This window comes from Eulemur rufifrons, chromosome 6, assembly GCF_041146395.1.
Source record: "Eulemur rufifrons isolate Redbay chromosome 6, OSU_ERuf_1, whole genome shotgun sequence".
Classification (NCBI taxonomy): domain Eukaryota; kingdom Metazoa; phylum Chordata; class Mammalia; order Primates; family Lemuridae; genus Eulemur; species Eulemur rufifrons.
The window spans coordinates 69,442,631-69,469,828 of record NC_090988.1 but is presented as its reverse complement, the minus strand read 5'-3'; the positions used below and the strand labels follow the sequence as shown (position 1 = coordinate 69,469,828).

Genomic DNA, 27,198 nt, shown 5'->3' with positions numbered 1-27,198 from the left:
ATACGTTTGTCAAAACTCATTAAGTATTATACACTTAAAATGTGTGCATTTTATTGCTTATAGTTATAGCTCAAATAACAAGAAGAGAGTGAACACAAACTGTGTTTGAGGGATTTCAGTGTAACGGGAAAACTAGAAATTTGGCAGTAACAGGAGGGAGAAGTGAGATCAAAATGGTTTTAAAGTAGGAGAAATGGTTGTTTATCTGTGTGCTAATTAGGGAACAGTGGAGGGGGCTGGGAGAATGGTGAAATTGAGGGAGAGGGGTTGGCCTCGGCCAGAGGTGCTGGAAGCTTCCCCACAATCACAGGGGGGAAGGCAAGGGAAGGACTGTAAAACTTGGCAGGCAGCATGGGATGAGAACCTGTGGAAGTTCTCCTTTGACTGGCTGTATTTTCTCAGTGAAATAGGAAACAAAGACTTTAGCTGACGGGAAGAATGAGGGAGGAGAGGTACTGGGGAGAGTGGGAGACTGAATGGACCAGGGAAATATGGTGTGATTTCTGTATAACACGGGAAGCACTTGAGATTAGAGATCATGAATTAAGGCTAAACCAGTGAGTATGATTGTTTCCATCTGTCTTCACTGAGCTGCACAGGTACAGTTATGGATTTGGATTAAGGCAGGATTGTAGTTTAGCCAAGAGTACAGAAAAATGAGACAATGGAGTTGAAGCTATATGAAAAGGAGCGTCTATAATAATGGACTATGGATTTTAAGTTTGGCAAGGAGGGAAATGCAAACACGAACAGGTGAGGGACAGTGGAAATGTAAGAATCATGGATTTCGGGCTTGGTTGCAGTTGAAGGATTGGTGGAATTGTGATACTAAAGAGAATGAGCTGAAAATGTAGGTAGTTAGAATGATACTTAAAAGTGAGATTAAGCAGGAGGTGAGGTTCTGGGTTATGGCCAATTCTAGAGGATGATCACAAGAACAAGTAGCTGGGCAAAGCAGAAGGCAAGATGGATGCATGAGGTCAGTGAACCAGAACGGCAGGATCTAATCATCCACATGAGATACTGACTCATCGACTGAGCAGGAGCAGTGTGGGCAGCGAGTTAGGAGCTAACATTTTTAAGGAACAGGGATGGGGTACCTGGGGGTGATGGGATGACAGTGACAAGGTAAGGTGGTGGTGTTAGTCTTGATGACAATAGATTAAAGATGTAAAGGAGTAGGAAGTGAGGGGTGGGAAGGGAGTGGTCTATGAGTGGCAACCAAAGGCCAAGTAGTCACCCGCCTCATATCCAACTCTGGGACACGAGTGGTGTGGGAGTGGACAGTCACCGTTGAAGAGGGCTGCCGGGGAAGTTGTGACCACAGGAGAGCCAGGGATTTGGGATAGAAAAGGGAGATAAACGGAACTGCATGGAGATTAGAGATAGCGGATGCAGAATGAACTGGGAGAGCTGGTGTGACTGGCGTGAGCAGGAATAAAGGGCATTACGAAATCAGTCCCGATGGTCCCAAAGCACTGGTTTCCAGGCTGGGGTTGCTGGCAGAGAGGGAGGGTGGGGTGTTGCCAGAAGTATGCAGAGTTCTTGGGCTTCCACATTGTATCCAAGCTGACTGGGCGCCCTGGTGGGTTCACTTCTTGTATCAACACTTGGCAAAAACAATTTCAGCTACTTAGTTTTAAGAGTATATTTAAAAAAAACCTATCAAAGCTCTATAAAATTACAGAAAGTTTTAGTTAATAGAAGAAAAATTACTCATAACCCAATCACTGACAAATTTTTTTGTTTCAGTATTTTAGCATATGTAGGCTTTATCTTGTATTATAACTAGGGTAACCCTGAGTTATCTTGCTCTAACTTTTTTTATCATGAGCTTATGAGGACTTGATACTGATTTTTACTGAATGCATAGTATTCCATGAAGTGAATACGCTATATTGTTAGACTATTGTAGATTACCTTCATTTTTAAATAATTACAACTAAGTGATGGAACATTTTTGTGTATACTTAGCTACACCTCAACTAAATGAATGTGAATTGCTCCACGCTGGCCAAGATGTTAAGACAATCTATAAAAACTGTATTGGAAAGGTCAAATTACTTACTTAGATATTTTATGAGTGCTAAGCTTATTCATCATTCTGCTTGGACAAGTTTACCCTAACTTTATAGCAAGGAAACATGCAAAATCATGAAGAAACTTTATACCTCTTACCACGGCCCCTTAGTTTATCAGTACTACAGGAGTGCCATCTTCTGTGGTGACATCCAAGCAGGAAGGCATTAAGGAGTCCCAAGTCATGTTAAAAACTGCTGATAATTTCCCTGTCTCTCCTAATGTTGGCAGTTAGATATGGGTCCAGAGCACTCTTAAAGACCCAGAGCTTAATGAGGTCATTGCAAACCCTTTCTTTAAGGCTCAAGTCATTCATTAGCTGAGTTATTTTGCAGCTCATGGGCAGAGTTTAACCATCTTTAGCTTTAAAGAGTTCTGTTTGCACACTTCTGTCTTACTAAAACTCTAAATGGAGTTGATAATCAGCTACAAAGTTTCAGTTACTAATTCCCTCTATACAAGGAACTAAATGTTACAATTCAAGATGTCGTTTCATATATGCAAATACTATATCCATTTTTATAAATGTGGGTTAAGTTTTAGTCAATCTTGTTTTTATAAAAGGAGCACTTGCAATTGTTTAGCTTTTGCAATTGTTTAGCTCCACCTTTAAAGAAGTTATAGTTCTTGTAATCTGTGCTCTGTCGTGCGTATCTTCTCTGCCATGACCGGTAACGCGTTGTGTGAGGAAATATTCTACCTGTGGTGTTAGCTATCTCTGCTTCACATGGTAACTGTTCTTTCTTGGCTGCAACTAAACACACATTACTCTTTCTGAGTAGGTTTTCCATGCAGGTTACACATTTTATTTAAACTTGTTTCACTCAGAATTTACCTCTTTGTCATCACTCACTCCCAGGTGTAAGAATACACATGTATTCTATACACTATGATTAACTTGCTACCCTTACAAGCCTTACAGGGCCAGTTACAACAAGCTATGCAATACGCCAGGAGTTGGAAAACGTTTTTGGTAAAGGGAAAGCTAGTAATGTTTCCAGTTTGTGGGTCAATCTGTTGCAATTAACCAACTCTGCCATGGTAGTGCAAAAGCAGCTACAGACAGTATGAAAATGAGTAAGTATGGCTGTGTTCTGGGGAAATATTTATCAAAATAGGCAGCAGGGTGGATTTGGCCGTAGGGCTGTATACAGTCTCTCAACCCTGCATTAGACAGTGCTTGGCCTCGGGTATCTCACCAATCTTGCCTTTCGTCACAAATTGGTCTCTCTCAGACAGCAAGTGTAGATTACATTTGTAAGCTATTTTCCATTTTCCCAAGTGATTTAAAGTGTGGCTGAAACTCTATGACAGCACTGCAAACTTGACACGTTTTTGTTATTCTGCTACACAGAAAAATCTGAATACCTGGACATTTTGGGTATATGCTACAGCCTAGCAGCTTAAATTACAATTTCTGGCATGGCCAGCTGGTGCTAAAGTGGTTTACCATGTTGTTTTTTAATTTCTCCTGTTGAATGCTTGATAACTTGTTTGGTGATACTCTTATGGACTGATCTTAAATTAATAACTTCATACAACACATTTTAGATATTCCATTTTAAGAAGTGAGAGAGGTAGAATGCTAAAGGACACAGCTGGGCCACATTGGTTAATCTAGATTAAGTGATTCAAAAAAACTAGCAACTCCGTGGAACCAGCATTCTCTCCCCTCCGACCCCACACTGGGATTATTTCAAAAATTAAACTACTGCTTCCTGATTTAAAGTGTGCTCTGTAGCAGTCGTGGCTACTTAGTGGAACACTCTGTGTAATGTGCACACACAGGAGAGTTATGTTTTTTTGGGAACACCCCTCCCGAAGTGTTCTCTTCAGAACACACTGTTCTATATAAAGATGACTCTCATACTTGGATGAACCCCACACATTACAACAAAGTAACACTAGTTTTCACAAAGGAAGATAGGATAAAAATGTATTTTCTCAGTGGAAATGAAACCCCTGGGATGGAATAAATTGTTACCTATAAATGCCCATCTACCACAGCATGCAAGGACGCTGTATTTGTCACTGTCAAGAGCTATAAAGTACTTATTTTTCACGGTGGTTTAAAGGTAGAAATTCCAATTGAAGAGCTAGCATTTGGACACTCATGTTCTCAGGAAATGCTCAGATACACAAATTAGAATGTCCTGACCCAGGAAGGCTAACTGGGAAGAACAGAGACCCACTACCTATGGTGGCCTAGTTATAACCAGAACAGAATCGACAGTAACCACGTGAAAATCCCATGAAAACCAAACAATAAGTTTTTTTTGTCTTTTTGGGTTTTTTTTTTTTTTTGAGACAGAGTCTTGCTTTGTTGCCCGGGCTAGAGTGAGTGCCATGGCGTCAGCCTAGCCCACAGCAACCTCAAACTCTTGGGCTTAATCGATCCTATTGCCTCAGCCTCCCGAGTAGCTGGGACTACAGCCATGCGCCACCATGCCCGGCTTATTTTTTCTATATATATATTTTAGTTGGCCAGATAATTTCTTTCTATTTTTAGTAGAGACGGGGTCTCGGCTCTTGCTCAGGCTGGTCTCGAACTCCTAATCACCCGCCTCGGCCTCCCAGAGTGTTAGGATTACAGGCGTGAGCCACTGCACCCGGCCCAAACAAGAGTTTTGAAGAGAAATACTTTTTAAAGGAGTAGGAAACATTTGTTATTCACTTACAAAAAAGAAAAAAAAAATGTGATGGTTTTGGTCACTTAAAAAGTCCTTTAAATCTTTTGGGCCTCCTTATTTATCACCCTAACCTACTCAAATTTGTATAGAAGCCATTCAAGACAAAATTTAAAGTACTTTAAACTGTATTATCAGGGTCACTCATTTCTAGTAATGGTCTGAATCCAAATCTATGGTGAAAACGAGCTGGCTGGTTTAACCCAGTGACAACAGAAATCATGCTTATGAAGGAAGAATGAAGATTTACGCTCCTAAGACCATCATTTAAAGGTTTTCTGTCCCCCGCCTCCCCTATTGCTGTAAGTCTAGTTTTCTAATGAAGACCAAAAGAAATTTTTTTGATACAGATTTTGCCATTTTAAATATTAATTTCCTCATTAATTCATGAGCTAGGGTAATAATTACTATCTGGTGAGGTTGACAGTTCTTAAACTGATCTAATGTAGATGCCCTATAGCCTTTGGTCCTTGAATGTATGATGATGATGATGATACTATCATCCAACATTTATTGAATGTTTTCTGTGTGCCAGGCACTGACCTGAATAGTTGAAATGTATTAACTCATAAATTGGCATGTTCATGGAAGGAGAGAAGGGTTAAGGAAAGTGACTGAGACCATACAGCAAGTAACAGCTGAAGCCAGGGTTTGAACCCAGGCGCTGACTCCACAGCTTACACTTTGCATGTCTCATTTTGACAAAGAATCAGCAGAGGCATGTAGCCCACCTCTCCTTAAAATCCTCATTTTCTTACAAATGATTCCTTCGTCAAGGGACTTGTTTTAAATGCTTATGATTTTTCAAAAGGCCTTAATATGTTGAAATATTTTATAATTCTAAGAGTTGTTTGATACATTTTATTGATGGGTTTTCATTTTGTATTTTAAATTGAATCAATAATTATAAATGACACAACTTTACAGAGTGATAAGTATATTAACCGTTACATGTTTAACCTGTGTACATAAATCTAGTTTGAAAAAGGTAATAGCAAATAAGTACATATTTATCCCAATCTTTAAAAATTTTTACAAAACATAGGATAAAGGTATTGAAATTAGATTTCCTGGGCAATACTAGAAATCTATATGGCTAAAAGAATGTTCACAAAGAGGGAAGAAACTGCAAAATGAGAACTATCGGTATGCTAGATAGGACGATCAACAAAGCTGTCCTCACACATGATTTGTATGAGAAGGCTGATGCTTTCTTCTGTATTTTAGTCCCTTACACTTGCTCTTTATTATATCCTGATCTTCTAGCAAATAACACATTAAACACTACTCAGAGAGGAATCTGCAATAAAATGTTTACTACCTTTTGTTACTAGTTTAATAAAACATTAACCAAATACCTAATCAATTACTGTTTAAAATTTATAGTAAGAAACTTATTAAAAACAAAAGATGATGTTTCAAATATAGACCGATTTACATTATTTTCAATATAGCTAAACTCAATGTAGGGGTTACATTTGGTTAAATCTGTCTGAGCAGACTTCTAGGAATATGGTTATGCAGGTAGACCAGCAGGATCAGCTGGTTCCCTTCCGCAGGTGAACTACATCAGATTTCCACATGCTTCTCTCTTACTGAGGATTCACTAGGAAAGGATCCAATCATCCATTTGCTCACATAAAGCCTGCTCCCTCCTGCTGGCCCACTCTACTCCCACATTAAAAACTGCAAGTTAGTTGTGCTTTTATGGCTTTTTCACTGGAGAACGTAGGTTTGAGTTGAATTATTCAATGTGAGGATCACAGTGAGAGAACGTGGATCTCTCTTACTCTTATGAACTGTGATCTTTCCTTTCAAGGCTTCACCTGTAAAAGAAAGGCAAAAAAAATGTGATTAGGAATTCAAGGAATACAGTCTAGCAGAAAAGTAAATTATACCTAGGCACTTCCTTTGTAGTGACATGTCACTACTTTTATATTACTTTTTAAGTTAGTAGTCTTAAGTTTTTAGAACAGTTTTATGTTTCATTAATTTCTGAATGAAGCAGGAACTAACTACCTGCCACAGGTGTCAAATCCTTGAGAAAGAGTGAGCAAATCTGGTGGTCATGTAGGTTTGAGGATGCAGTGGACTTCTAAATATAAGAAACTATAGTAGGTTCTGGGCATCTAGAGAAAAATCAAGACATGGTCCCTGCCCTCAGAGAGTTCATGGTCAAGGGTGAAGAGAAAAAGCTCTACCAACAATTGCACAATAGACATGTGTTTAAAGTGTGCTGGAGGTGAGAATTGGGGATGGTTGGAAGGCAGTAAAAGGCAAGGCAGCACAAGAATTAATGAATTAGCCAGGGCTCAAGTAACGGTTAACCAGGCTTGAGGAGTGTACATGTAACGGCATTTGAAGGAGAGAAAACATGTACAGAGACCCTTCAGGAATGGCATTTTGAGGAACTGAAAATTAGTTGGCTCTTTTGTAAATGTTCTGTTCAACCCTTAGCGTAAGAGTCAAAATGGAAATGTTCTATGGTGCTTATAAATTAGGTTATCAAATTCTTCATTTCAGGTTCAAAGGATATACCTATGAGTTCTATATATTTCTCAATTTAGAAATATAGCCATAGTCAAAATGAATTAGTAATGGATATTTCTGTTAAATTTTCACAAAAGAAAAAATTTTCAGTATCAATATTAAACAAAACATCTAAAAAATTAAAAGAACATAATTGCCTTATATAATCTGACACTGTTATTTTCATGTCTTAAAATGAAATACAATTAAAATATCTTTTCCATAATCTTAATTTCAAAGATTTCAAAAGAGTGTACCCACACTCCTTTAAGTTAATTAAATAGCATGAAGGGTCACAGTAATAAATATGTAATTCACACTGCTGAACTCTCTTCAATTGTTCAGCCTAACTAAAGTGCCAAGGCAGTGGCTATAATACCAGAATGGATCAGAGTAATTAATCAGTGTCAAATAGATATAAAATGACTGATGTTGTTAAATGTGTATACTGCGGTTAGAGCTGCAAAGAACACTCTATGGAGCGGAGCTGTACCAACTTGTTTTTATCTTCGACAGACGGCTATTAGTATACCACAAAGCAGTGCCACCGTTCAATCAAGAAAAAAATTGATTTCATTTCAATTCTGTGATAGTGTGTTTTCTAGAATTAATTTATTCCAGAGTAATAAAATTTCACTTCCCCAGAAGGGGAAAAGAAAAACACAACAAATCATTATTATCACTATTAAAGCTTAAAGTTAAAAAATGAAAGAAAAAAATACCTCCAGATTCTCTATCATATAAAAAGCTTATTATGTACTATAACATAAAGAGACATAAACAGCCTAATCTTATATTTTTACAGCCAAATAACATGCAAAAATATTTGAATTTTTAAAGTAAAAACTGCTCTGTAAGTTTGTACAATAAAATTGTACATTATTTTTAAAGGGGGGGAAAACCCCTGAATTTATTTTTTTAAGGAGACAGGGTCTTGCTGTGTTGGCCAGGCTGGACTTCAACTCCTGGGCTCATGTGATCCTCATGCCCCAGCCTCCTGAGTAGCTGGGACTACAGACCTGAATTTAAACTTTAAAGTGTTCTCTAACTCCTTTAAAAATACACATCCTAGGAGGCTGGTCCTTTGTTCTCAAAATGTTTGAAGTGTTCAAATGTTTACAGTATTTCTTCTGGAACTATTTTTAGGAATAGGTTGTGAATAAAAGCAACAACAACAAAGAACAATAATAAACAATCCCCAAAACTAGGCTCATTATTTTATAGTTCCAGTTTGCTTTTAGCCAAATGTAACATAGCCAAATTCTTACTATTGTAGGCAAATTCTTAGTCTGACAAACTCTCTATTCACATTGTCTTTTCCTGCTTTCTATATATCAACACTACCATCAAGGATAGATTTACCATTACCAAAAAAGACTTACCATTACTGAAGATATTTACATACGCAACCAATCTAGTCCAAGTAACTGTATAATTATGTTTACAACATTTTACTTATTAAAAAAAAATCTTGTCTTATTACCTTTTGGGCACTAAAATAAGCATTACATACACAGTAAATTTTCCCAACTAGACTCCCAGTTTTAATTTTATCTAAAAGTATATAGTATAATGAGTCAAAAACTTTTAGATTAAACACAACTATAGAGAACTCTTTTCAGCCATGCCAAGATAAACCTGAACACCACCCTGCTCAAGTATGATGACATTTCTGAGAACATCAGAGTTGGTGAAATGGGCCCACCAAAATCTAGCAACTAACTAAATGCCCTTGGCTGGCATAATGTTACCCAAGGTGAGGATTTCAGTGACAATGCATGTTATTGTACTTATTCATTTATTCAGCAGAATATATTTATAATATGCCAAATACAGTATCAGATCAAGAAGGAATGAAAGAGGCAAATGACTCACTTTCTATTAGAACTGTTTATCACAGTATACTAAAATGTCATAACACAGATGTATGCATGAGTTTATCTGGGAGAACAAAGAAAGGAGCAATTCACTTTCTGAGGACAATAAAGAAAAATTTATAGAAATGAGCTGGGCCATAAAGGGTAAGTTGGAATTCATCAAGTGAAAGAGGTCAAAACAGCTTTCTAGGTTGAATATCTCGGTCAGAAGCAAGGAGGGGGAAAAAAAGGACAGGAAAGTTAGCTTTACAAATGAGCGATCTGTATAGCTGGAACATACTGGGTTGTGGCTCATCTGGGATTGTGAAAGGGTAGGGTTGGAAATGACGAAAAATGATGGTCAGACTGCCATGGGCCACTGAGTTTCTTCAGTCTGTGGATTATACTTTTTATCAAATGTAAGAATATTTTGGTCATTATTTTATAAAACATTTTCTGCCCTCTTTCCTTACCCTTTCCTCCCCTAGCTTTTTTCCCCAAGAACTCCTATTATTATAGTTAGGATGGAGTGCTTGATATTTTCCCATAGGTTACTGTAGATGCATTTTTTAAAAAATCTTTTTTTTCCTTTCTGTGCTTCATTTTGGATACATTTTATTGCTATATCTTCAAGTTCACTGATCTTCTGCCATTAATTCCATCCAATGATATTTTCATTTCAGATACTGTAACTTCCATCTCTAGAAGTCTCATTTGCATTTTAAATCTTCTCATAGTCTCCTCACTATGTACATGTAAACGTAGTTATAATACTTGCTTCAACATGTTTGTTAATTCCATCTATTCCGGCTCTGATCCCTAACTGATAATTTCCTGTACTCAATGTTTGATTGAATGCTGAACAGTAAGAATTTTATGTTGCTGAATGTCTGGGTTTTGTTGTTTTCCTTTGTTGCCACTAAGTTACTTGTGGTTTAGTTTTTTCCCTTTCAAGGCTTGTTTTTAAACTTTGTTAAGGAGCATCCACATTGTCTTACTCTAGGGATAGTTTATTCCTACTAAGAAGGCATGGTCCTTCTGGAATCTCTACCTGAATAGTCCTAAAGAATTCTGCACTCTAGCTGGTTGAAACTTGGATACCTTGCAGCCCTGTGTGATCTCTGAGAACTGTTCAGTACTGCCCCAGCTCCTTTGCCTGACCTATACAGATCTTAGTACACATGTAAAACTCAAGGGGACTTCCTATGTAGATTTTTTGGGCTCTTTTTCTGATTAGCTTGTCTTCTTCAGTACTCTGGCCTGAAACTTCTAGCATCTATTCATTAGCACCATCATTAGAGGCTTAGCAGGGTAGAAAAAAAGTGTTATTTACATACACGATCCTTTCTGTATATTCCCACAGCTAAGAAATGAGTATATTTTTCTTACTTTGAAATCTTCCTTTCAAATCTTCAGGTTGTGATCTTTAAAGGGATTCTAATATTTTGTGACGTATTGTTCTTACTATTTAAATACAAGTGCACGCACCATGGCAGTAGAAGAAATACAGGTAGCGCCAGAGGCAACATTTGAGTCACAAACCTCCTTCACAGTATTCAAAAAAGCGTAAGAGCAAACTATGAACCAATTACTCTAAGGAATACTAGGTAAAGAACACTTAAGATTTCAAAATGTCACTAGTCTTTAAACAATATTTTGTTGTAATTATGTAGGAGAAAATTTGGGGTATCACCAAACTCAAATGCTGTCTTAAATCGCCCTCAAGATTAAAACATGAACTAGTACTGCCTTTAAAATTCTAGCATTAAGATGGCAAACGATTACAATGAAGACGAAAGCAACATTTTCAAGATTCCAAACATCAATCCAAATACCAGAGGTACTCCAAAACAAACAAAAAGTGAGAATTTAAAAGGACTTCATTTGTGTTTGCCTCATTTGAGTTTTGTTGTGTTCAAGCTTTCTGGAGACAGAGAAAATGATACTATCAAGGTTTTATTTCCATGGCACTTGCAATTTCAAAGTGAGAAAATGACAAGGCTCTACTTTAGTGATGTTTATTTGCATCTATTCAATTTATGCATCAACAGTAAAATCAAAGCTGTATTAGGATTTTGATATTCTTATTGTTACAAATAATACTGACAAATTCTAAACATGTGGATTAAATGAATAGAAGTCAATAAATTTCATTTTTTATTAAGTTAGAAAGGATCATTTTGTTTTTGACGTTTTTATTCTACTTTTGTAAAAAAAACACCATGGCCCCAAGGAAAAAATTTTTTTTCTACTATAGCAGTCAATGTGTTAATACTCTGCCATAGTTCCTTCTAGAGCTATAAAAGAGTCCTTTTCTTTTATGTTTTTTACATGACATTGAACCCTTTTTGTAGCCTGCCCCAATCCTATTTCTATCCTTCCTCAGAAGTAACCACTATGCTGAATCTAGTGGTTAGCATTCATAAGTGCTGCTTCATACTTACACTATATATGTGTTTCACGTTTTTAAACTTTATATAAATGCTGTATTGTAGGAGTCATTCTGCAGCTTTCTTTTTGCTCAGTGTTGCTTTTGATAGACACATACATATATAACTTATCTGCTCTAGAGATTTTATTCTATGCAGCTACCATATTTATCTACCTTCTGCTGATGGACATTAAGTTTGTTTCCAGTTTTTCACTTCTACAAACCATACCCTTATGAAGATTTCTGTATACCTGTGGTGGGAGACATTGAGAATACATGCCTGGGGAAAAAAATTGCTTCACATCCATATTTAACTTGATGGTATCAAAGTGTTCTCTAAAGTTTTACCAATTAAAACAACCAGCAAAAGAATATCAAAGTTCCACCTGGCTACGTTACTGCCAGCACTTGGCATTGTTAATCTTTATGTATTTCCCCCCGAAACTGAAGGATGAGAAAGAGCATTTCATGGTTTCAGTTGGCCTTTCCCTGAGTTTCTAGTAATGATGTTTTTTTTTCCCATTGATGCTTGTTATACATTCAGCTTTCCTGCCCTCAGGAGGCTCTTACAGTGAAGGTGGGACAAGTTTATTTGAACTGCAGTAAATAGTTTAAAAAAGATTCCATAATCAAATTCTAACTTTCTAAATGTGGAGGTACATAAGAACTGTAAGAACTAATGTAAGTAAACAATGAGGTTAAAACAAAGGGATGCAGAATCTGACTGGCCCCTGAACACTATGTAAGATGTGAACAGCTGGAGAGGAGACAGTGGACAGAATTCTGACAAATATATTCTGAATACAGTAACTATCAAATGATACTCTCTTTAATTTATACTTCTATTGGTGATATTTCTCTTTAGTTACTTGGGGAATGAAAATGTTTTATTTTAGTTATATTTGCAACTTACTAAATGCTAATTAATGCCTAAAGAGAAGTTTTCTAAATTACTCTGTGGTACTTTAAGAGCTACATAATATTCCCTATTCATTTTAATTGGCAGAAATTATACTTAAATAAAAAATTCCTAAATTAACTTTTTTTTTGGAGGGGGGACAGAGTTTTGCTTTATTGCCCGGGCTAGAATACACTGGTGTCATCATAGCTCACAGCAACCTCAAATTCCCAGGCTCAAGTGATTCTCCTACCTCAGCCTCCCAAGTAGCTGGGACTATAAGTGCACGCCACCATGCCTGGCTAATTTTTTCTATTTTTAGTAGAGATGGGGTCTCTCTGTTGCTCAGGATGGTCTCAAACTCCTGACCTTAAGGGATCCTCCCACCTCAGCCTCCCAGAGTGCTAGGATTACAGGCGTGAGCCACTGTGCCTGGCCTTGAAAATTATCTTAAATGATATGCCATCTAAAATTTATCTAAATGGTAAGTTTTAAGAACATCTTTTCTTAGCATCTGTTAATATTGCTTCAAATATAGCACACACATAAAAAGTGGTTAAGTATGAAATGTCCCGAGTCCCTTAAGTACTAAGTTTGACAGTTGTTATCTCTAACATTTCACTTTGATACTTCTTGTTTTTTTGTTTATTGTGAAAGTATATCCTCTGTCTTTCAAATGCACGTTCTGGCTTGTGATTATCTTTCAAATTTTTTTCTAGAGCAATTTTTGTAAAATGGTGGGTAAGTCACAAATTCCTGTTATTTTTGAGTATGAGTTCCAGTGCAGACAGCTTGAAATATCAACAAAGTGTTTAGGAAAGAGGTGGCTAGTGAACGCACAGTATGTTGATGGTTTGAAATTCTGGTGATTTTAATCTTGAAAATGAGCCATGTGGGTGACCCTGAGACCAAGGTGGATAATGATGAGCTGAAAGCTGTAGTGGAAGTGAATTCATCTCAACCTACTCGTGAATTAGCAGCAAAGTTTGACGTTACTACTCCAACAATACTGGACCATTTCAAACAAATTGGCAAGGCAAAGCAGCTGGATAGATGCGTACCGTATGCATTAAACAATCAGAAGAGAAATCATCTTGTAGCTTGCCTCTCTTTGCTATCATGACATAAAAGCCAACCATGTCTACACTGTATTGTTACGTGTGATGAAAAATGGACTTTTTGACAATCACAAGTGTTTGGCACAATGGTAAGATGAAGTGCTGAAACACAGTCCAAAACCGAATATTCATCATAAAAAGCTAATGGTGTCTGTTTAGTGGTCCAGTGCTGGTGTTATCCACTACAGCTTCATGAAACCTGGTCAATCGATTACAGCGGATATCTACTGCAACTAATTAGACGAAATGATGAGGATGTCTACAATTAATCAGCCAAGATTGGTCAACAGAGACAGGCCAGTCTTCTTGCAAGACACGCTCGACCACATGTTGCACACACAATGCTGCTCAAACTACAGAGGCTGGACTTGGAAACTCTCTCTCACTCACTGTATTCACCAGACCTTGAACCAACTGACTACCACTTCTTACAGGCTTTGGGCCACTACTTGCAAGGAAAAACATTCAATTCTCAACAAGTTATGGAAAATGCCTTTAGCGCTTTCATCACCACTTGCTCTCCAGGCTTTTTCACTGCTGGCATAAACAAGCTACTGTTAAGATGGCAAAACTGTGTCGACAGTTTAGGTGCATACTTTGATTAATTGTACTGCTTCTTGAGATACAATAAACTACACTTTTGATTTGAAATTGGACATTTCATGTTTAATGACCTATAAAATGAATGAAAATTGCTTACTTCAGAATGAATAAAACAGTTTCCCCTTCTACTGTTCTTTCTCACCTGCTTTAACTGAAAATGGCTTTTCCAATAGAAATACTGTTTGTTTCCAGTGCGTTTTGGTACTCTGGGGGCCCGTAGAGAAGATGACCTGCATTGGTAAAGTTCAAAAGTATCTGATGAAGTACAAGATTTTTAATATCATGGTACATTAATCTAGTACATCAAATATAAGCCCCAATTGCTTACAACAGCAAATTGCTTATGATCAAACACCTTGGAGTGCAAAAATAAAATACAATGTACTTCTGCATAATTAATTCTTAAGAGATAACTCATGATACTTACCCTATTATGGCAGTTCTTCTCAAAATATATATCAAAGTAGCCAGCAATTGCCTGTTTTTTAAAAAAAGAATATAAATACTTATTAAACTAATTATATAACATAAGAATTAATTATCTTTTTAGACATGGCTAATGAGAAACCATTTCAAAGATCAGGTACCTCTTAAACTTATGGCAGGTTACAATTTTTCCTGGAAAAGATGTTTCAAGTAAAAATAATGTGATTTGGCTTATCCCCACAGACACAACATAACAATAACAAGGCTAATAAGATAATATGTGTTTTATTAGAGAAACGAGCAATGCTAGACTACCGAAAGGTTGAGAGAACACGTGGAAAAAAAGAGGCTCAGCTAGCCCCTTGCTAGAGATGCTGATACACAAGTCAGGCCTTTTTGATCCCTTCAACTCCAGTCAAGTCTCCAGACAACTGCAGCTGCACGAGAGACCCCAGAAGAGACCAGCGGAAGCACTAGTCAGATAAATCCAGTCCAGATTGCAAAATCATAAACAAATAAATATAAATGATCGTGGCTTCAAGCCACTGAGTTTTGGGATGGGTTATTATACAGCAATAAATAATTGAAACAAATTCCTTTATACAAAGCCATTCATTTAATTTATTCTGATTTAGTACATCCAACTTTAAAGTACTATGAATATTTTTGTGATGAAATCAATAGAATTTTAAAATGTTACCTTTTTACTGAAAACATAACAAAAATGAATAATAGTACTCAAATCTTATGTTTAAGCCAGTATCCAAAGGAGAAACTCCAAAGGGAACTCTAAGGGTTACTGTGATAGTACAAAAAGATCTCCAAAAGAAATTAATGTATTCAGATGAACATATGATTTTGATTTTTAATGATACCATTCCTTTTTATTTTACCAATAGGACTAGCTTAAGTTAATCTATCTTTAAAACTGGCATTAAGCTTATAAAGTGTTAAAAACAGGGTATTGATTATTGAAAAATCACTATAAAGCTCACTTGTATACTCTGCTGCTTTTGTTAAGAATGTGAAGTTTTATTGATCTTGTAGGGTTAAAATAGATTGGATTTAAACCAAATTCAGTATTTAACCTTGGAGTTCATTATATTTCAGATACCAAGAGAGAATTGATATACTATTAATAATTCTGCCAAAGAGAGAAAGCAACATAGCACTAAGCTATAGATCACAGAAAACTATGTAGTTAATCAGAATATTTCTAAAACATAACTTTTTTTCAGTTGGTTTCCCAATACTTAAAATACCCCTCCTCCACAGACTAATTCAACTGTCGTCTTAAATTTATTCCTGTACGCTTGTCTTGTTCATCATTATATTCTTAGTGTCCAGAGCAGTGCCTGGCTCATAGTACACAGTAAATATTTGCTGAGTGAATGTGATTACACGTAATTCTATATTACTTATCACACTATATTGCCTTATGTGACTAAAGTTTATTTAAGAGCAGCAGGGCCTATGTGTGATTCATATTTCCATACCCCTTCCCCAGTACAGTGTTATATAGTAGGTTCTCAACAAATTTTAGTCAAATTAAATTTTTAGTCTTTAGTCTCTCTCTTTTTTTGTTTGTTTATGACAGGGTCTTGTTCTGTTGCCTGGGATAGAGTACAGTGGCATCATCATAGCTCACTGCAAACTCAGAATCTTGGGCACAAGGGGTCCTCCTGTCTCAGCCTCCCAAATACGTGGGACTATAGGCATGTGCCACCACATTTGGAGGTGTTTTTTTTTTTTTTTTTTTTGGTAGAGATGGAGTCTCACTACGTTGCTCAGGCTGGTTCAGTCTCTTAAATGTAGCTAGTCTTATGTAATCAGTATAACTCATTAGATCATTGACTAACACAATTTGGATGGAACTAAGTTGATAATTCTGAAAAAAATATGGTGAGTGCAGGAGAAAATACGGAGAGAGCTAGAGAAGAGGATCCCCCAATTCTTTGTATGAACTTCACAAGACTCAGCCTAACACCTAAATATGCATGCTCAGGTTAGACCCAAACCAACATAGCAAAGGCTTAGAGAACTAAACTAAAATTTGAATCACTGGCCCAAGTCTCAGGATTAACCCCAGAATAAAACATGCATGGGAAAAACCAGAAACAAGTAAAGGCTTAGAGAACTGACCTGAGATTTGAAAAACCGGTAAAAATCTCAGATTAATCCCTAAATTATGTATGTGTAGGAGAGCCCCCAAACAGCATAACAAAGGCTTAGAGAATGTAACTAGCCCAGGCACTGTGAGACAGAACTTATAACTGGCCTGACTGCCTGCTAACACCAAACACCAACATTCTTCAGAAGATTATAACAAGACACAGAGTCTATACAACATAACATGCACAACATCCAGGATACAATCTCAAAGTGCTCAACATACAAAGGATCAGGAAAACGTAACTCTCAAGAGAAAAGACAATCAACAGGTGCCTCCTTGGAGATGAACCAGATTCTAGTACTGTCAAAGACTTTAAAGCAGTGATTCTAACTATGTTCCATGAGGTAATAGAAAACACATTGAAATAGAAATTCCCAGCACAGAAATAGAAACCATAGAAAAATAACCAAATGGAAATTGTAGAACTAAAAAGTGTAACAACAAAAAGCTCCCTGGGCTGTTAGTAGAATGAAGATGACTGAAAAAAATCAGTGAATTTGTAGATAGAGCAATAGAAATTATCCAATTTGAAGCAGCAAGGGAAAAAGATTACAATAAAATGCACAGAACCTCAGGTCTGTGGATCTAACATGTAATTAATTGGAGGTACAGATGGAAAAAGATTGGAGCAGCAAAAAACCTTTTAAAAATCTATATCCAGCAAAAACATCCTTTATGAATAAAGGCAAACTACATTTTCATATGAAGGAAAATTAAAGGGATTCATTGCCAACAGACTTTTTCCAGAAGACATTTTAAAAGAAGTTCTTTAGGTTGACGGGAATGATACCAGAAGGTAACCTGGAACATCAAGAATAACAGAACAACAGAAATGATAGATGGCTGGGTAAATAAAAAAGGCTACATTTTACTCTCTGAATGCCTTCAAAATACTTAATGACTGTTTAAGGCAAAAAAACCGATCACATCTGGTGGGGTTTTCAATGCATGCACAAGTAATTGCAAAGATCAGTGCAGAGGTGTGGGGAGGGAGTGAGGAAGAGTGAAATTCCACCAATATATACAAGTGTTTATAAAAATCTAGAAGTGGAGAAGACATTTTAAGCATTTAACGTCAATTAAAAGATAAAACAGAAAACTTGCAATATTTATAATGGGATTGCTGTCCTTTGTATATTAAGTTGCTACAAATTAATAAAACAATATAGTAAAAGAAATGAACAAGACAGAAGAAAATGTTTTATAAAAATGTGGAAAAAATGCTTATTTACCTATTTAGGGGAAAAAGAAGTAAATTAACAAAACCAGATCTAATTTTCCTTTGGGGAGGGGAAAGGGACTGGAGATTGAGCCAATCCACTAGCCACCGATGATTTAATGAAGACTGCCAATGTAATGGAGCCTCCATACCTGACTGACTAGGTTCGGACGGCTTTCAGGTTGGTGAATGCATCCATGTGCCAGGAGGGTGGGGGGCACTTCAACTCTGTGAGCACAGAAGCTCCCATGCTTGAGACTCTTCCAGACCTCACCCTGTGTGTGTACTTCTTCAACTGGTTGTTCATTTGTATCCTTTACGATTTTCTTTACAGTAAAATGGTAAAAGTAAGCAAAGTATTTCCCTGAGTTCTGTGAGCCATTATAGCAAATTATCAAACTTGAGGAGAGGGTCATAGGATCCTTGATTTGTAGCCAAATCATACATAGTGTGGGGTAGCCTGGGGACCCACTACTTGCTATTGGTATCTGAAGTGGGGAACAGTATCGTGGGGCTGAGCCTTTAACCTGTGAAGTCTGCACTAAATAGGGTGATGTCAGAGTTGAATTAAAATCTAGGACATCCAGTTGGCGTTGTGGAGAATTGGTTGTTGGTGTGGAAAACCCAAACATTTGGAGTCAGAAGTGCTGTGAGTAGAGAAATGGGTTTCCTTTGAATACTATTTGGCCATCAAAAGTAATCCTTAGATAAATATTTATTGATTTGGAAAAATAGTCATACTATTAGATGAGAATCAGCTTGAAAAACAGTATGTATGAGTTATGGGCACATGCTCTATGTTGTGCAAGTGTGAATGCAGATGTATATACCTGCAAAGATATTCACCAAGCTATTGATAGTGGGTGACAGATTTTGGAGTATTCATATTCTTGGTGCTTACTTACATTTCCAACAAAAATGAACAACTGAAAAGTTATTTTTAATTCTAATAATACTTAAGTTTAACTTCTATCTACAATATTGCATGGAGAGACATTCAATTTAACTATTACCTTTTTCTAAGTTCCCCTACTGACTTCCCCCCAAAATCAATCATCTCTATACCCATAAGAGCTAGGGCAGTGTCTAACACATAGTAGGAACTAAATTTGGGTTTAAAAGAAGCTCTTCTATCATCATCAGAAAATGTGACCTGAGTCCGAAATGTACAAAATACATGAAGAGGAGCATATTTTTCACTCTGGTTATAAAAAAAAAAAAATAAAAAGGCTGACAATAAATACGGTAGAACAATTACAGAATTATAATTACAGAATATAGGTCCTAACAAAGATGAGAAGCTGATACATGAGTTTACAACAAAATTAAAACATATAAAAAGCTTTGAGAATACAAAGATAGTTAGATGTGGGGATTGGAAGGCAGTTCTAAAATACCTATGAATGTCAGTTAAAAATCAAGGAAGAAACTAACCACCCCCAGCCCCTAAATAATAACGTGGAAGAAATACTGGGTAGTTTTGAGTAACTAAAAACAGTTAATATGCCTCAAGACAAAATAAGAAAGAAAAAGGTGAAAGATATAGTTAATTTTGATTATGAGCATTTGGAAAGGATCTATGAGAAAGAAAAACCTAAAACTGCATCTATCTTATAGTTCCCTTTGAAATGCATCATAGTATCTTTTTCTCCTCAGGCAAAGTTAGCTTCCTAACAAGGTTTGGTAGTAAATCAGTTACACAGCGCACATTAAGTAGGAAGCAGAGGCATGAAGATAAGTTAGGAAGAATTCACCTGGGCTTAAAAATTGTGTGCAGACAATCTCATCAGACAGCATTGACATAACTGAAAAAATGGAAGACTCTTGCTCTAAAAAAACCAAAGGGAGTTTCTGGTTTTAAAATGGGTATTTGCCTTCAAATACCAACAAGATCTAGAATCCCCCTTAAAGACACAGGGCTTTTTTCCACCCCCCCCCCTTCCCTGTGTGATTCTTTTCATTTAATTTTATTATATTTTTAGAGATGGAATCTCACCGTGTTGCCTAGGCTGAACTTGAACTCCTAGGCTCAAGGGATCCTCCCACCCCAAATTCCCGAGTAGCTGGGACTATGGGTACACAGCACTGATTCTTAATAATTAAGAGATTAGGAAAAATAAAAGAAAAAAATCTTAAACTGGAAACATAGTCATTTAAATCAACTGAACCATGATTAGTGTTGTTATTTCTGAAAAGTCATTTAAAAATGAGGAACAATGATATAACCAAATATGTCAGCTGATATGGGGACTAAACTATTATTTTGACTAGGAAGCATAAACATGCCCCTATTTTCAATTCTAGTTTCACCCTCCTTGTTACCATCCCTTTAACAGGCTATCTTTAGGTTTTTTAAATGTTAATTTCAATGAACTTACATTCTCCCTGTGGAAGTCATTCAAATATAAGAATAAACAACCATAGGAAATTGAAAATAATGACTATTAGGCAATGGCAATAAATAACTGGAGCTACAACTTGACATGTGCTTGAAAAAGATCAGATAGGTTAGAGAAGGCTGACCACAGAATAAATTTCTCCTTTGTCCCACATATATATCTTGTCAGGGCAATGAGAACAGCTGAGTGGGGGGAAAAAAGCATTAAAATCAAGTATATGCAGGAGCTGGGTTAATCTGCAAAGGCAAGGTGACAATTAAATAAATAAAATTTCACTGAATTATAGCATAGTCAGAAATTTTAGTTATAAAGTCCCTTAGACTGAGAGAAGGGAGAACGGGTGGTAATTAGTAACAGTAAAACAAAAACAGTAATGATGATAGAAGAGAACAGAATGAAAGGAAAATACATGCATGCAGTGAATTTCTGGGATAGTGTGATCACTCTTGAAATTTGGTGAGAATCTGCCACATTTACTTTGAGGCACATAGGAAAATAATACAAGCATGTAGCTTTATTGTGCACTTTAAGTATTCCTGAGCATTAGGATGCAGTGTCAGAATGAGCTATTCATCCCTTCTTTGTGGATTTTACAAAAGGAAGAAAATAACTCACAGCATTTGTAAATTGAACCATTTATCTGTTTTAAGTCACATTTTGCTTGTTTACTCCTTATATATAAAGGTAAATGCAGTTCATTTCATACATGCTCATCTGAAGAACAATGTTTTGGGATAAAAATGAATTTACTTTCTCATGTATTTTGGTGTGATGAGTATTGTTTTTTAAAGAGGACACATCATGTGTGCATGTAATAGGATAGCAGCCAATGAAATAAGAACAGACTAGACCTTAAGAGGAAGAAGGAAATTAAAAATTATCATTATCACTATCACCTGCAGGGAGTAATTTATCATTTCTGTTCTTCATTGGTATCATGTTCCAACAGCGTGTGGTTACAGCAGATACAATTAGGCAGCTGGCTACAGAAGTAGGAGGATAATGTGCTTTTGATGGAGTTTATCCAAGCATGGAGACAGAGTGCTTGTAATCCATGCAGCAGAATCACTATAGCAAAAACACAATTCATTTTTTGTTGAAGTATTTCTTTCAAAATCTTAATGTGGAACTCAAAAGCCAAGTTAGGATGAATCTGAAGCAAGCAAAGAAAGACTAAGCAAATAATGCATAAAATGGATTTTTATAGCTTATTCATCGTATATAAACCAGATGAAAATACGTAAGCCACACAAGCTGCTGCATACAGGGCATGAACTCTGCTAGTGATAGCTGGTGTTTAAGAAGACATAATCGACAAATACAAAGATTTTATTATTCCCTCCCAATAGTAACTATGTCTTAAATTATGGACTCTTCCTTTTTCAATTAATTTTCTATTTTATCCCAAGAGAAAATCTGTATCATTTCTTTTTTTCCTGATTCCTCTAGGGAACAATGCACATTAAGTGCCATATACCTCTCCAGGGATACTGCCAGATTGAGTGGTGTTTCAAAATAGACAAAGCAATATAGGAAGCAGTAAAACAGATAATAGGTCTAAAAATATAAAAAAAAAGGACACTTTTACTAAAAAACTCAATGTAATTCATTTTTGATCTACTTAGAATATTCCCAGATAACTGAAACGCCTTTTAAGTTTATTTAGATTGATCCCGTTAATTTCAAAATTGCTTATTAAAGCGATTTTAGGAAGCAAAAAGGATCATCTCTTCAGAGTCTAAAACAAGTACTTTAATTTTGACATTTCATAAATTGATTTCTCATATATCTTAATTGCCCTACATTTCTTCCTAGCAATAAAGATTGTTTTCTACAATCAATATTCATTTATTGATATTTTCACATTTCAAAAACCTTTTAATGTATAATGTACATACAGAAAAGTATACATAAGTGCACATCATGGTGAGTTTTCAAACTGAATACAGCAACCCACACTCAGATTAAGAAACAGAACATCTCAGCATCCTGGCATCCATCCCCCCTTATGCACCCAGCCAGCCCTGGGCACCTCTGCCCCCAAAGGATAACCACTATTCTCATTTCTAAGAGCAAAGATTAGTTTTCCCTATTATTATACATCAATAAATAGAAACATACATCATGTAGCCCTTTGTGTCTGGCTAATTTTCCTTAATGCTGTTTGTGAGATTCACCTATATTGTTGCATGATGCTGTAGATTGTTCATTTTCATGGCTGTAAGGTATATGTGACTATACGATTTATCCAGTCTACCACAGACAGGCACTTGAATAGTTTTGGTGAATAAATGTACTCACGGCTGTTGGGTATACACTTAGGAGCAGAACTACTTGTATGCATTTATTTAACACATTTGTTAATCTTTATCCCTTCTTGAATTCCTGGCCTTCCATCAGGAAACATTTTCTGTTTGCCTGAATACCCTTCAGTATCTCCTTTAGTATAGATTTCCTGGGACAAATTTTTTCTCTCTTTTTTGTTCATCTGAAAATATCTTTATTTAGCTTCATTCTTTTTTGGGGGTGGTAGTGGTGGGGGACAGGGTCTTGCTCCGTTGTCTGGGCTAGAGTGCAGTGGTATCATCATAGTTCACTGCAACCTCAAACTCCTGGGTTCAAGCAATCCTCCTGCCTCAGCCTCTTGAGTAGCTGGGACTACAGGCATGCACCACCACACCCGGCTAATTTTTCTATTTTTTGTGGAGATGGGGTCTCACTCTTGCTCACGGTGGTCTCGAACTCGTGGCCTCAAGCAATCTTCCTGCCTTGGCCTCCCAAAGTGCTAGGATTATAAGCGTGAGCCACCATGCCCAGCCTAGCTTCATTCTTAAAAGATACTTTAGCTGGGTAGAATTCAGAGTTGGCAGTTATTTTCTTTCAGCACAATGATGATATCACCATTGTGATTTTCTTAGTTTCCGTAGTTTTAGTAGAATGTCTCTAGGTATGGATTTCTTTTCCCTATTTAAAATTAAGATGTAATTCATATACCATACCAATTTACCCATTTAAATAAAGTGTACAATTCAATGTTTTTCAGTATATTTAGAGTTGTGCAACCATCACTATAATCTAACTGTAGACATTTTCATCTCTCTCAAAAGAAATTCTGTATATATTCTCCTCTCATCTAGTCTACGCCTATAGATTTACCTAATCTGGATATTTCACATAAATGGAATTATACAATATGTGGTTGTTTGTAATTGGCTTCTTTCACTTAACAAGATGTTCTTAAGGTTTATCCATGTTGTATCATGTATCGGTACTTCATTCTTTTTTGTGGCTGAATAATATTCCTTGTATAGATATACCATGTTTTGTTTATCCATTCTTCAGGTGATGAACATTTGAATTGCTTCTATTATAAATAATACTGCTATGAGCATTTATGTGGACATATGCTTTCATTTCTCTTGGGTATATATCTAGAACTCGATGGAATTTTAAAATTAGACTATTCAGGTTATGTTGTATTTTTTTTTTTTTTTTTTTTTGAGACACAGTGTCACTTTGTTGCCCGGGCTAGAGTGAGTGCCATGTTGTCAGCCTAGCTCACGGCAACCTCAGACTCCTGGGCTTAAGCAATCCTACTGCCTGAGCCTCCCGAGTAGCTGGGACTACAGGCATGCGCCACCATGCCCGGCTAATTTTTTCTATATATATTTTAGTTGTCCATATAATTTCTTTCTATTTTTAGTAGAGACGGGGTCTCGCTCTTGCTCAGGCTGGTCTCGAACTCCTGACCTCGAGCGATCCATCCACCTCGGCCTCCCAGAGTGCTAGGATTACAGGCGTGAGCCACTGCGCCTGGCCTGTTGTATTTCTTAAATTATAGCTTGATGTCTTTCATCTATTTTGGAAGATTCTCAGCTATTATCTTCTCAAATATAGTTTGTAATATTCTCATCCTTCTTTCCTTTGGGACTCTCATTAAATTCTTGCATCCACTATATCACTTGCCCTTCCCTCTGACTCATCCTTGCATTTTCTCTGTGCTTCCTTCTGGACATTTTCTTCTGACTTAAAATCCAGTTCACTCATCCTCTCTACACTGATGTATGAAGATCTGCTGCTGCTAAACTCATATTTAATTCAGTTTTAGAATGTTTGGTTCTTTTTCAAATCTGCTATATTTTTTAAATGTTTCCAATTGTTAAAATTTGCAATTTCTTTTCTCCTTGAACTTAGTAAGCATTGTTATTTCAAAATCCATGTCTGCTATAACTAATTCCTGGAGCACCCGGAGCTCTGTTTTTATTGCTTACTGTGTCAACTGGTTCTTGATTCAGGTTTTGTCTTTGTGTGACCGGTTACCTTTGATTATGTTCTGAACATATTTGAAAAATTGCTTGTAGAAATAATTTGAGACCTATGATAATTTCTAGGAAAAAATGTTTACTTGTGTCTGCAAGGAACCTCGGGGCACTAGCAAACCAAGATCATCTTAATTAAATATCACAGCTTGAGAACTTCCCAAGCCACCCAGATGACTCGAAGTTAAGCTGCAGTCCACACAAGGGCTCATGTACCCTATTCTTAGGTGTAGTCTTTTAGGGTCCTAATGCAAAGTGCTGATGAATTATAAAGGTCCCATTTTTGTATTCCGACCCATTGTAAGGTTATCAAATAGGGCTACCTAAGTCTATTAGCTGCTTCCTCTGCATTGGCCTACAGGGCAAAAGCCGCCCCAAATGTCAGTGCCATTTCTTTGGATTTCCTTCTTTTCTGAGTCTTGGTTTGGTAGTGCTTTACTAACTGATCTCCTCTGATACCTTCAAACAGATAGTGTATTTTTTCAGCTTCTATAGTTCTTTTCAAAAGGGTCATTCCATTTTACATAGTCCACCATTACAAGAGGCAGATTCTTCACTGCATTGTTCTTTCCTACCTAAGGCCCCTTATCGTCCCCCAATTCTCTAAACCAACTCTTTATTTGTTATGTCTCAGTTTAAATATTACTTCCTCTGGGTAGCCTGCCTTAATCCCAGAGTAGATTATAATACATCCACTAAATGTTCCTGTACTCCCTGTAGTAACACTCACTGTACTCATAATGCTTTTTGTTCAGTGTCTTCTGTTCAATTATAGATCCAAATAGGCCCTTATGGGCAGTCTCGTCACTTCTGAATTCACCTCTTCATCATCATTGCCTGAGCACAATGCCTGGGCATTCTACATATTAATAAATGATGAAAATAACTGTGCACAGTTACAAAGGCATAAAATAGCCTGGAATGTTCAGGGACTAAAGGGAATTAATAAAGATTTGTTAACTGAGTAAATGATAAAGTGATATAATATGCTCAACCTGTTTCAACCTTTGAGAAAAGGAAATTATGATGCCTTACTTATAAATTCCTATTTTTCCTATTCAAAACTACTATCAGATGTCAACTATTTCAGTGAAATATTTTGACATCTGTACAAACCAAAGTTTAATTACTCCCCACTAATATAATGCATACGGTATTAGGAAGGCCTTCTGGAAGAAACCATGCCTAAGGTAAAACCTTGAAGGTGAACAGGATTATCAAGGAAAAGGAAGACTGTGCCAGGGAAAGGTTACCACTGATAAGCCTCCGCCATTAAATTCTATTATAGAACACCCATTACAATTATCTACTTATATATTGGCCTCTCCTTCTAAACAAATGTCTTTGGGGCCACAGACTACATTTTTACTCTTTGCTGTATTCATAATGCCCAGCACAGAAGCTCATGCATACTTTAGTATTCATTACATGTAGCTTGAATGAAAAGTGGTCTTGGAAAGTATTCTTCTGCATGTGTTTGCCATTTTGAACAGTCTTGCAGCCCATTGCTTCCCTAGATTTCTATCTCCTCCTGCTCCCTCACACATCATCAGTTTCTCACTACTTGATATCAATGATTACTGTTTCCTTACATTCCATTTTCCATGCTGCTTTCCAATGTTCCCTAAAACCTATCCATGCAAGGGGCTCTATGTTCCATTCCTAGTTCCTCACATGGCAGAAAATACTATAGGGGTAAGTAAAACATTACATTTTTAATTTTAAAAAGACACACATTTACCTGAACAAAATAGCCGATACGCTGAATTTAAAAATCAAGGCAGGAAAAAAAAAAAAAAAAAGAAATTAGTTTGTTCAAAGAGGTTTAAAACTGAAAACAATTAAAACTCATTTTTGTGGTGAGGTGATCAAGCTCTATCAAATGCTACTTATCTTTACAAGAACACTGAAAGAAACTATTTGACAGTAAAGGGCAGGGGCAGACAGATGTGATACACCTTACTTTCCAGAAATGAATTGTTTTTTCCTCCCTCTGCACTTTGAAAAGTGAGGTAAAAAGATGGCTACCACCTCCCTACTTGAGCCCTTCTATAATACATCCAATATCTGGGCTGGGAACTAAAACTCTGGTAGTACTCATTTATGTTTTTCATTTAGGAGCTGCCATTTTTCAGAGACGGTAATTACACTAGTTAAATTTTGGCTTTATATTTGTAATTTCAAGTGTTTTTTTGGTTGCAATCTCAGGATGCTGATGGATAAGACAATGACTCACATTTCTGAGACCCCAGGACTCAGTGTGGACTATCCCATATCCATGGGGTTGGACGATGATGAGAAAAGAGAAGAGAAAAAAGAAATCAGATCGAACACTACCGTGCAGCCTCTAGAAACAGCCAGGACACATCACTTGATGGAGGAAAGGACATTCTGTAATAGTTAAGTCACTGCCTTAGTGATCTGAAGTTAAAAACATGACGATTTGCAAAACTGTAGGCAG

At 36.6% G+C, this 27,198-nt stretch overlaps 1 protein-coding gene across 3 annotated transcripts in view; it reads right to left on the bottom strand.

Annotated features, from left to right (window-relative positions):
• Nucleotides 1–5,617: 5,617 nt before the first annotated feature.
• PRMT3 (protein arginine methyltransferase 3) overlaps nt 5,618–27,198 on the bottom strand; it is a 118,440-nt gene continuing 96,859 nt past the window's right edge. For all 3 annotated transcript variants that reach the window (XM_069469698.1, XM_069469699.1, XM_069469697.1), the window contains 3 exons: nt 14,629–14,679; nt 14,344–14,431; nt 5,618–6,592 (listed from right to left, as the gene is read on the bottom strand). In XM_069469698.1, coding sequence (XP_069325799.1) covers nt 6,483–6,592; nt 14,344–14,431; nt 14,629–14,679 — 249 coding nt within the window. In that variant the 3' untranslated portion in view covers nt 5,618–6,482. The remainder of the gene's footprint in view (nt 6,593–14,343; nt 14,432–14,628; nt 14,680–27,198) is intronic.